The 10,940-nt window shown below is 40.3% G+C and overlaps 1 protein-coding gene across 1 annotated transcript in view; it reads left to right on the forward strand.

Moving 5' to 3' along the window:
* Positions 1-10,940, forward strand: part of ATL3 (atlastin GTPase 3) — a 56,963-nt gene that overhangs the window by 38,599 nt on the left and 7,424 nt on the right. Inside the window, exons 7-10 of the mRNA XM_017516888.2 lie at positions 1,434-1,526; positions 2,222-2,360; positions 9,591-9,718; positions 10,340-10,396. Coding sequence (XP_017372377.1) covers positions 1,434-1,526; positions 2,222-2,360; positions 9,591-9,718; positions 10,340-10,396 — 417 coding nt within the window. The remainder of the gene's footprint in view (positions 1-1,433; positions 1,527-2,221; positions 2,361-9,590; positions 9,719-10,339; positions 10,397-10,940) is intronic.

Consider the following 10,940-nt stretch of genomic DNA (forward strand, 5'->3'; position numbering starts at 1 on the left):
CTCTCTCCCCCTCCCTCCCTCCCTCCCTCTTTCCCTCTCTCTCCCTTTCCCCAAAAGGTCTTTGCTGACCTCAACTTTAGCTCAGTGTTTCTTGAGAATGAGGAAGCACAGCAGCCTCAATCAATAGGATTAGAGATGCCTTCAGTGTGTGAGCCTTATTTCTTTTCTTATCTAATTTTTTTTTTTTTGAGATGGAGTTTCACTCTAAGATTTTGCTCAGGCTAGAGTGCAGTGGCACCATCTTGGCTCACTGCAACCTCTGCCTCCCAGGTTCAAGCAACTGTCCTGCGTCAGCCTCCTGAGTAGCTGCAATTATAGGCGCCTGCTACCATGCCCGGCTAATTTTTTGTATTTTTAGTGGAGATGGGATTTAATCATATTGACGAGGCTTGTCTCAAACTCCTGACCTCAGGTGATCCGCCTGCCTAGGCCTGCCAACGTGAAGGGATTATAGACATAAGCCACCATGCCTGGCCTTCCTTTCTAATACTAAAAGCAGATCTGATTTTTTTTTTTTTTTGAGATGGAGTCTCTGTTGCCCAGGCTGGCGCAACCTTGACTGCAACCTCTGCCTCCCAGGTTCAAGCGATTCTTCTGCCTCAGCCTCCTAAGTAGTTGGGATTGCCACCATTCAGCTAATTTTTGTATTTTTAGTAGAAATGGGTTTTCACCATGTTGGCAAGGCTGGTCTCGAACTCCTGACCTCAAGTGATTCACTCGCCTTGGCCTCCCAAAATTCTGGGATTACAGACGTGAGCCACTGTGCCTTGCTGCAGATCCAATTTTATAATTAGCTGGTGCCATATGGTTTTCTCTTTTGTCCTTTACTATATTCCCCATAGATGACTTTAACGCAGAGCCCCAAATTTACCATTCTCATTAATGTCTTCCTTCTGTTCCTACTAAGCTGTGGGAACAAAAATAGCAGATAGCCTTTATTGACCTCATATTTGTCTTAAACATGTCCTTCCAGTGTTTGTAAAACTTCTAAGACATTACAGAATAGATAAATCTGGGTGGATGTATTGGCTCACACTTGTAATCTCAGCACTTTGGGAGGCCAAGGCCAGAGGATTGCTTGAGGCCAGGAGTTCAAGACCAGCCGGAGCAACAGAGCAAGACCTTGTCTCTACAAAAAAAGTAAAAAAATAAGCAAAATGTAGTGGCATGTGCCTATAGTCCTGACTACTTGGGAGGCTGACGTGGAAGGATCGCTTGAGCCCAGGAATTCCAGGCTACAATGAGCTATGATCATGCCACTGCTAGCCTTAGTGACAGAGCAAGACCCATTCTCTAAATCAATCAATCCATCCTTCAGTACATATCTTTACCCCCTTTACAGAAGCTGGCATTATGTAAAGATGTATTGCAGTTGTTCTCTTGAAAATTTGTTTATGCATTTTTAAAATATGTTCTCCTCTTTTCTTAAATAGACACTGATGTTTTTGGTTAGAGATTGGAGTTTCCCTTATGAATACGGCTATGGACTACAAGGAGGAATGGCATTTTTGGATAAGCGTTTACAGGTCAGTGGGACTATAATCTTCTGAGGAATTATCTAAAAGTAGTGATGGTTTTCTCATTTACCTTTGGCTATTGTATTTAAAGCAGTTATTGAAAATGATATTGAATATATTAACTGTAGATGAATCTTAACAGAAGCTAATATTATTTACTCCTGATAAGATTAATGACCCTGTATGTACAATACACAGGGACTGTAGAAGAAAATTCTGGGCAGATGCCCAAGCTTTGATTATAATTTCCATTTTACATTTTAAACCAAGTTCTATATGTGCCTTTAGAAGTCACACTCAGAATTTTAGTTATTCTGATTCAGAAGTTTTACTTATTTTGGCATAGATATAAACAGTAAACAGGCCTAACCTGTTCTCCCAAACCAAAACACAGGAGTCTTTTGTCTGTCTCTGCTATTGGTTAGATGCTCCTTCACCCCACAAACTGTCCCTTGTTCTTCCTAAGTATTGTGCAATACTCCTTTTAAAGAAACTCTTCTACACCTGTTTGTTAGCTATAGGAGTCAAGCCATAGGTAATCAGATTTATGTGTTTATTGCTTCTTAAGGTTCTGAGTTTCCTCATTTGGCGACTGTGATCCCTCAGAGTTGAGAAGCCTTCCTTCCATTGTCCTTATACTAGTTGTCCCTAGTGAAGAAAACCAAATGATTTTTGTTTGGTAAATTGTTGGTCTTCATTGGTAGGTGAAGGAACATCAACATGAAGAAATTCAGAATGTTCGAAATCACATTCACTCATGTTTCTCGGATGTCACCTGCTTTCTCTTACCGCATCCAGGACTCCAGGTGGCCACAAGCCCTGACTTTGATGGGAAATTAAAAGGTGTGTTATAGATGTTGTTGTTTTAAACATGTGATTTGATCTTTGGAATTAAAAATAATGAATCACTTACAAATCAAGTGAATGCTTAAGAAAAATGGTACGATCTCTTGGTGTAGTATTTAAAGTCTAGTTCAGATTTTACTCCTGACTTACTGCCACCATCAGAATTAGTTTACCTTGACTTCTGCATCTGAAATGGTGGTGTTAATATCCATTAGTAGTCTTTCTAAGAGACTCCTTATGGTTCTTGGTTTACAAGCGATACAAATGCTAAATAAAGGAAGACCAGACATTAGTCAGCTAATGTTAAGTAAAATTAACTTCCCAAGGGAAGGCAGCATGATGCATGGCAAAGCTATTATTTTCATCTTATTTGTGATTATGGCAAAACCTGACACTGGGTCATGTGCTAATGTCAGGAAGTGCTATCTAATTGGTAGGTGAGAGGAATTGTAGTTGGGACTCTTGGGCTCCATTATCTTATTTTTGTTCCTTTTTCATTAAGGCCTTGAGTCATTAAATGGCTGGCCCTTAATTTACACATATGTTAAACTGAGCGCTTGTTAATAAGCTTATCCAAATCTCTCGGATTCCTGGTAATGTTTGCAACACTATGCTGAGTACTTTGATGCTTATGCTCCCAGTAATTCCATGAAGTTGATGTCATTTCCTTATAGGTGAGGAAAATGGCAAAAAACAGTTAAGGAAAAGGAGGAAAGTTAAGTAACTTCTCAAAGTGCTCAGTTAGTAAGTGAGTAAGTGATGAGGCATAGACTTACATCCAAGTCCTTGTTGAACCAAACCCATACTGGGCTAAAATGACGGTTCTTCTGTTATGTGGAATAAATCATTCAGAGGATATATACTGTTCAGTTACTACAGGAACTTGCCTTTTGAAGTGAAAGGTTTTCATAGCCTCATATTGAATATAAAATGCACCATTTTCAACCTATTTGATCCAGTTGATCCAAGAAAATGAATGTTCAACTCAAGATTTTTTTTTTTTTTTTTTTGAGACGGAGTTTCGCTCTTGTTACCCAGGCTGGAGTGCAATGGCGCGATCTCGGCTCACCGCAACCTCCGTCTCCTGGGTTCAGGCAATTCTCCTGCCTCAGCCTCCTGAGTAGCTGGGATTACAGGCACGCACCACCATGCCCAGCTAATTTTTTGTAGTTTTAGTAGAGACGGGGTTTCACCATGTTGACCAGGATGGTCTTGATCTCTTGACCTTGTGATCCACCCGCCTCGGCCTCCCAAAGTGCTGGGATTACAGGCTTGAGCCACCGCGCCCGGCTCAACTCAAGATTTTTATTCCAGCTGGTCTTAATATTGCAAAGAACCTGGCTAATGATACTTAACTTTTACCTTTTATTTGTCACTTCTCTGACGTTTTTACGTGGTTGGCAGCTCTCCTGAGGAGGAGACTTCCCTGGCCTGTTTCGTGGCAATTGAATCTAAGACAATTGCTTTGGGAGATAAATCTGCTTGGCAAGCACTGGACCTGAAAAGCAGTTTCAAGGGAGTTTTCAGAGCTGAGTAGGGAGAGAAAGTTGTGTAGGTCTCTAGGTAATATATTGTTTAGGATCATAAGGCTCCATTATTAGTTGTACTTTTACCAACTTGAACTCAGATTTGTTCATCACTGATAGGGAAATCTGTCCAGTGGAATTCTTAAATGGAGGTGTTAGGAGAGGGTGAATTAGAGTGCCTCCCAGTGATTATCCAGTGTAAACACACACAAATGGCATTCTTCCATAGTTTCAATTTTAACGTTCCAATGCATTGCTTTGAAGTTAATTTTAATTTTTATCATGTTATTCAGGAAGTAGGCAGTTTTTTTAAAGTTCGGTAACCTGGCTTTTGAAATGTCGTGTCACTTTTGGTTGTATTAATTTCCTGTGGCTACCTTTAACAAATTAACACAAACTAGGTGGCTTAAGACAACAGAAATTTATTCTCTCACAAGTCAGGGGGCCAGAAATCCAAAATTATGGTTGGTTCTAACAGGAGACTCTGAAAGGAGAACCTGTCCCACACTCTCTCCTAGCTTCTGGAAATTGCCAGCAGCCCTTGGCATTCCTTGACCTACCTTGTGTTGCCTCTAAACTCTTTGTTATCACATGACCACCTTCGTTGTGTGTTCTCTTCATGTCAGCACACCAGTCTTTGGATTTAGGGCCCACCTCAATCCAGTATGACCTCCTCTTAGCTAATTACATTTGCAAGACTGTTTCCAAATAAGATTTTCTGAGGTTCCAGGTGGACATGCATTTTGTTGGAGAGGGGGATGCTGTTCAACTCACTGTACATATATATATATATATATATATATACACACACATATATATATATTATGAATGGTTTAATCACTAAATATTAAGTGTGTCAAGTTTCATTTATATATTACATTTATAAGATAGGGAACAAATTCTGTATGAGCCATCTTTAATCTCATACTTAGGTACTATTTGGTTTCCTCAACAAGATAAATCTATAAAATGCACTTGTAAGGCCTAAATTTTCCTTTCTCACATGAAAAAGCAAGTCCAAAAAGAAGAAATACAAATGGTCATTATATATTAATGAAAATCTGTGCAGCATCACAATAATCAAGAAAGCACAAAAACATTGGTAATAAATTATAGTCTTTATGGATTGTAATGTGGCAGTATCAGAATTCAGAATTTTCACGTCCTTTGATCCACTATCCCACTCCTGGGAGTTTATCCAAAAAACTGTTTAAATAAGTGTATAAAAATAGTTAGACTGACTGGGCACAGTGGCTCATGCCTGTAATCCCAGCACTTTGGGAGGCTGAGGTGGCCAAATCACCTGAGGTTAATAGTTTGAGACCAGCCTGGCCAATATGGTGAAGTCCTGTCTCTACTAAAAATACAAAAATTGGCTGGGTGTGGTGGTGGGTGCCTGTAACCCCAGCTACTCAGGAGGCCGAGGCAGGAGAATCACTTGAACCTGGGAGGCAGAGGTTGTAGTGAACCAAGATTGGGCCATTGCACTCCAGCCTGGGTGACATGAACGAAACTCTGTCTCAAAAAAAAATGTATACTATGTTAGCATTATTATCATAGAGTATAACTGGAGCCAACCCAAATGTTGGCAACACCTCAGCCTTGGCAACATACGGAGACTCCATCTCTAAAAAAAAATGCTAGCTGGACATGGTGGTGTACCCCTGTGATCCCAGTTAGTTGGAAGGCTGAGGTAGGATTGCTTGAGCCCAAGAGGTCAAGGCTGCAGTGAGCTGTGATTGCACCACTGCGTTTTAGCCTGGGTGACAGAGTGAGACCCTGTCTAAAAAAAAAAAAAAAATTAAGGTACATTTGCTCAAAGGAATAAAATGCAGTCATTAAAAGGTTAAGGGTAGGACGTGGTGGCTAATGCCTGTAATCCCAGCACCATGTTGGGAGGCCGAGGCAGGCAGATCACAAGGTCAGGAGATTGAGACCATCCTGGACAACAGGGTGAAACCCTGTCTCTACTAAAATACAAAAAATTAGCTGAGCATGGTGGTGTGTGCCTGTAGTCCCAGCTACTTGGGAGGCTAAGGCAGGGGAATTGCTTGAAACTGGGAGGCAGAGGTTGCAGTGAGTCAAGATTGTGTCACTGCATTCCAGCCTGCATGACGGAGCAAGACTCCATCTCAAAAAAAAAAAAAAAAAGGATAAGGTAGATAGATGAATCTAATTCGTGTCTTTATGTAGAAGGATGTCTGTGATATATTATTAAACACAGAAAGATTGTGGAGTAGCATATGTAGTATGCTTCTATTTATTAAAAAAAATAAGTACTTTTAAATTTTTATTTATTTATTTATTTTAGAGACAGGGCCTTCCAGGCTGGAGTGCAGTGGCATGATCATAGCTCACTGTAGCCTCTAACTCCCAGTCTCAAGTGATCCTGCCACCTTAGCTTCCCCAGTAGCTGGGACTACAGGCATGCACCACTATGCCCGGCTGATTTTTTTAATTGTTTTGTAGAGATAGGGTCTCCCTATGTTACCTGGGCTGGTCTTGAACTCCTGACCTCAAGTGATCCTCTCACCTCAGCTTCTCAAAGTGTTGAGATTACTGGCACAAGCCACCACACCTAGCCAGTACTTTTTTAAATGGAAAGATTTGAAAAGTAAAAATTTGCTTTTTCGCCTCACTTAAAAAATATGTTAAAAGCCTGCCCTCTGTGTTTATTTAAGGAACTACAGTTATGAGGATTGTTCATGAAGAATTCTTACTAGCTATGCAAAAGTTTATGTACATTTTAGATTTGGAGATGGATGTTTTATAATTTTAGGGAAGCTCTTAACCAAGATGTTGAAGGGTTTTGAGTGAAGAGTAAATTGAATGCTAAATTGCAAATAGCAGGTGATTTGTATTTGGCAAGTGCTAGCTTGTGAACCACACACACTTTACTGTAGGAGACCTGTTAGAGCTGATATAGTTTTCAGAATTAAAAAAAAAAGTGGACATTATATTTTCTCAGGTATATACCTGTACAGTTACATGGTTGAGATTTTGCAGTCCTGTTCCATGTGACTTGGAAAAGACATTAGCCTGAGGTTGTTAGGGCTAATCCATAAAAGGAACTTATGTAATTTTTGTAGAACATTTAAATTTCATAAGAACTACATTCGGAAACGATTTCTGCAAATGTTCCCCCAGATACTTTAGGAATTATTTTAGTGGTTTTATTTTTAAAGATTGACCACTTATTTAGAGGTAGATGCCTGCCAAACATGATCTTAGTTTTGATGTAACTGACGCTGAGCTGCTGCTTCTTGCAGTAATTATCTAGAATAGCTGCTGTTTTATTGTTTGTTTTGTTTTGTTTTTTTGATACAAAGTCTTGTCTTCACTCTGTTGCCCCAGCTGGTGTGCAGTGGCATGATCTCAGCTCACTGCAACCTTTGTCTCTCGGGCTCAAGCAATTCTCATGCCTTATCCTCCTGAGTAGCTGGAATTACAAAAGTGCACTACCATGCCTGGTTAATTTTTTATTTTTGGTGGAAATGGGGTTTCACCATGTTGGGCCAGGCTGGTCTTGAACTCCTGGCCTCACGCAATCTGCCCACCTTGGCCTCCCAAGGTGCTGATATTACAAGTGTGAGCCACCATGCTAGGCCTAGAATAGCTGCTTTTTGAGAATTTTTCATCAGACACAGGATGACTGTGTTGTCAGCATAAAGAAAATTGTCATCTTCCTATTTACTGCCACAGGGAGACCTAATACAGTAACTACTGAGTTGGTTAGTTATAAATTACACAGGAAGGTTTGTAGGGCACAGTCTCCTTTAACATCATTAGAGGTTGTTTCTGTTATGAGACAGTTCTTGTCTATTCTGGTTTTAAAACTATTATTTTGGTGTAGCCTTCATAGAAACATGAGTAGCATAGGGTCTGTACGGCTTGTTAAAGTGGCAAGTATAGCATCTGGATCCTGCTACTTCTTGTGTGAGGTATTTTTGAAACTAATCCATCCTTCAGTGTGGTGGAAATTGAAACCATACAAAAAGGTTTTTTGGATATATAATACATTCACATGTTTAGAATTTTAAAAAGGATTAAAAAATACTCAGTGAAAAGTCTTTTCCATTTTTGTAGGCTTTCAGAGTTTCTTTAGTATATGAAAGCAAATGCGAATGTGTACAGATGGCCTATTATGTACACTTTTATACTTTTTCACTACAAGGTTATAAAGTATTTTTCCCACTTTTTTCTTGAAATTTTAGAGTTTCATTTTTCATATTATAGTCAGGTTGGTAGAGCATTGAAGAGTTCTTACTTTGTTGTGAGCTCCTACCTGCTTTTTTTCATTGATAGTTGGGAACCCAAGAAGATGTTAGAAGATTATGTACATCAGCTTTTCTGTATTTTAATTCTCCCGTGTCTTTGTAGTTGGACCAGCTAGTAATTCTTACTTTGAGAAAAGAGCTCTGTTTAGCAGCTCTCCTGATCTCTCCATGGGAACCTTGTAGAAGCTGCAGAGAATCTGTCACCTTTCTTTAATTAGTGGTCTTTTCATTTTGGGGTGGTCCAGAGGGTCTCTGAGGAGATAATAGAAAATCAAGATAATGAGGCACAGGTACTTCTTCTTTTAACATTAAAAAAATTAACAAGAATAAATCAAATGGATGACCCATGATTTCTTAACGATTTAAAGGAGTAGTGTGAGGGCGTTGTCGAGGACTGAGACAACTTGAGAGGTTGAAAATTGACTTGTTGAAGACCTTGTTAATGACATTCTTTAAAAAGTGAAATTTCTTAAAAGGCTAAGGAGCAGACCGGATATCACAAAGGATATTCTGCATATAGTATTCTATTTTGAATTAGAGAAGACTTTATACTACCGTGGGGAAGGAGAAAAATGAAGGTACATTGGGACAGAGACCTATCAGCAACTTGGTCATAGCCAGAAAGTGTCAAAACATAGTCTGGAGGTTGGGCACAGCAGCTCACGCCTGTAATCTCAGCACTTTGGGAGGCCGAGGCGGGTAGATTACGCGGTCAGGAGATCGAGACCATCCTGGCCAACATGGTGAAACCACCCCATCTCTACTAAAAATACAAAAATCAGCCCGGTGTGGTGATGTGTGCCTGTAGTCCCTGATACTTGGGAGGCTGGGGGCAGGAGAATCTCATGAACCTGGGAGGTGGAGGTTGCAGTGAGCCAAGATCATACCACTGCACTCCAGCCTGGCGACGGAGTGAGACTTAGTCTCAAAAACAAACAAACAAACAAAAACTCCACAAAACCAAAAAAAACCCCATAGTCGGGGACCCCTTCACTCCCACTTTCTTTTTTTTTTTTTTTGAGACAGAATTTCACTCTTGTTGCCCAAGCTGGAGTGCAATGGTGCGATCTCAGCTCACTGCAACCTCCACCTCCTGGGTTCATGCGATTCTCCTGCCTCAGCCTCCTGAGTAACTAGGATTACAGGCACCTGCCACCACACCTGGCTAGTTTTTATATTTTTAGTGAAGACGGGGTTTCACCATGTTGGTCAGGCTGGTCTCAGACTCCTGACTTCAGGCGATCCATCTGCCTTGGCCTCCCAAAGTGCTGGGATTACAGGCCTGAGCCACCGCACCCAGCTGTTCTCCCACTTTCAATAACCAATGTTAAAAGAATTACACTGGGAAGATTGCATTGTGTGTTCACCTTGCTTGAATAAGGCTGTTTGGCTTATTTTTTCCTTCTCTGTGGTCCTGTGAACAGATATTGCTGGTGAATTCAAAGAACAGTTACAGGTACTGATACCGTATGTATTAAACCCATCTAAGTTAATGGAAAAGGAGATCAATGGCTCAAAGGTCACCTGTCGGGGACTATTGGAGTATTTTAAGGTAAATACGGGTTTTAATTATTAAAATGTTTGATTTTTGGTAAAGCTGATCTAACTTGTAAATCAACTTGAATTTAAATATTTTGAAACTTAAGAGAAAGTTTTCTGGGGGAGACAGTGAGAGGCATTTTCAGAGACCTCAGTGTCCTTCCAGGAGTGGGCCATTGGGTGGCAGTATTGGTCTAAGAACCAAATGGATGTTCTTTGCACTCTCTTAGAGGAGCAATTAACTGTGACTAAAGGAAGATTGTTCCTCAAGGAAGATGGTGTGGACAGGAGGTGGTTAGGAAGTTGCTGTGAGTAGGAGGAGACGGCACCTAGATGTGACACGACTGCCTCAAGGCGGATGGTCACTCTGCCCACAGGTAGTGGTGAGGCCAGCGTGCATGGGGAGCTGGATGGGAATCCTAGCCTCTGTAGGCTTGTGCTGCTTGAGAACATTTTTAGTTAACTAAAAATGCTAACATGCATTCAAAGGTGTGTGGTGTGTTTTTGCTAATTCCTGGTGGTTGTTCTAAGTCTTAAGGAAAATGCAGTTGTATGGTCACTTTCTAAAAATTAAATATGAGTAAGATATGACAGAGTAACATTTTTATAGCAGTTTTTATGTTTATATTTTAAGGCATATATTAAAATTTATCAAGGAGAAGATCTGCCTCACCCCAAGTCCATGCTTCAGGTAAACAATGATTTGACATCCTAAATGCTACTCTTTAATACTTGAGTTGACCTGTATACAATTAGCAGAGTTCTTTAAGAAAAGAATGCACTTTCTCTCCTTTTTCATTATGCTGAGGTCTGTTAATTTTTTTTTAGCACATTTTGCAGTAGTGTGGCGACCTTCTAGTTCACTTGTTTGTATTCATGGTGGTACATTTAAAACAAAATGGCCTCTCCTCACTGGACGTGGTCTTTTCACCAAACACGCTTTGGGAAACAGTTTATTATACCTGGGTGAAACATACCCACTATGTTAGACAAGCAATTTCCTGTCATCTGTTGCTTATTTTTAATACTTATATTTTATTTATAAATATTAATATAATATTTAAGCCAGCTACCGTGCCTGGCTATAATTTTTTTAATTAAAAAAAAAGTAGAAGCCGGGTGCGGTGGCTCAAGCCTGTAATCCCAGCACTTTGGGAGGCCGAGGCGGGTGGATCACGAGGTCAAGAGATCGAGACCATCCTGGTCAACATGGTGAAACCCCGTCTCTACTAAAA

The sequence above is a fragment of the Cebus imitator genome, unplaced genomic scaffold (genome assembly GCF_001604975.1).
Source record: "Cebus imitator isolate Cc_AM_T3 unplaced genomic scaffold, Cebus_imitator-1.0 Scaffold609, whole genome shotgun sequence".
NCBI lineage: Eukaryota > Metazoa > Chordata > Mammalia > Primates > Cebidae > Cebus > Cebus imitator.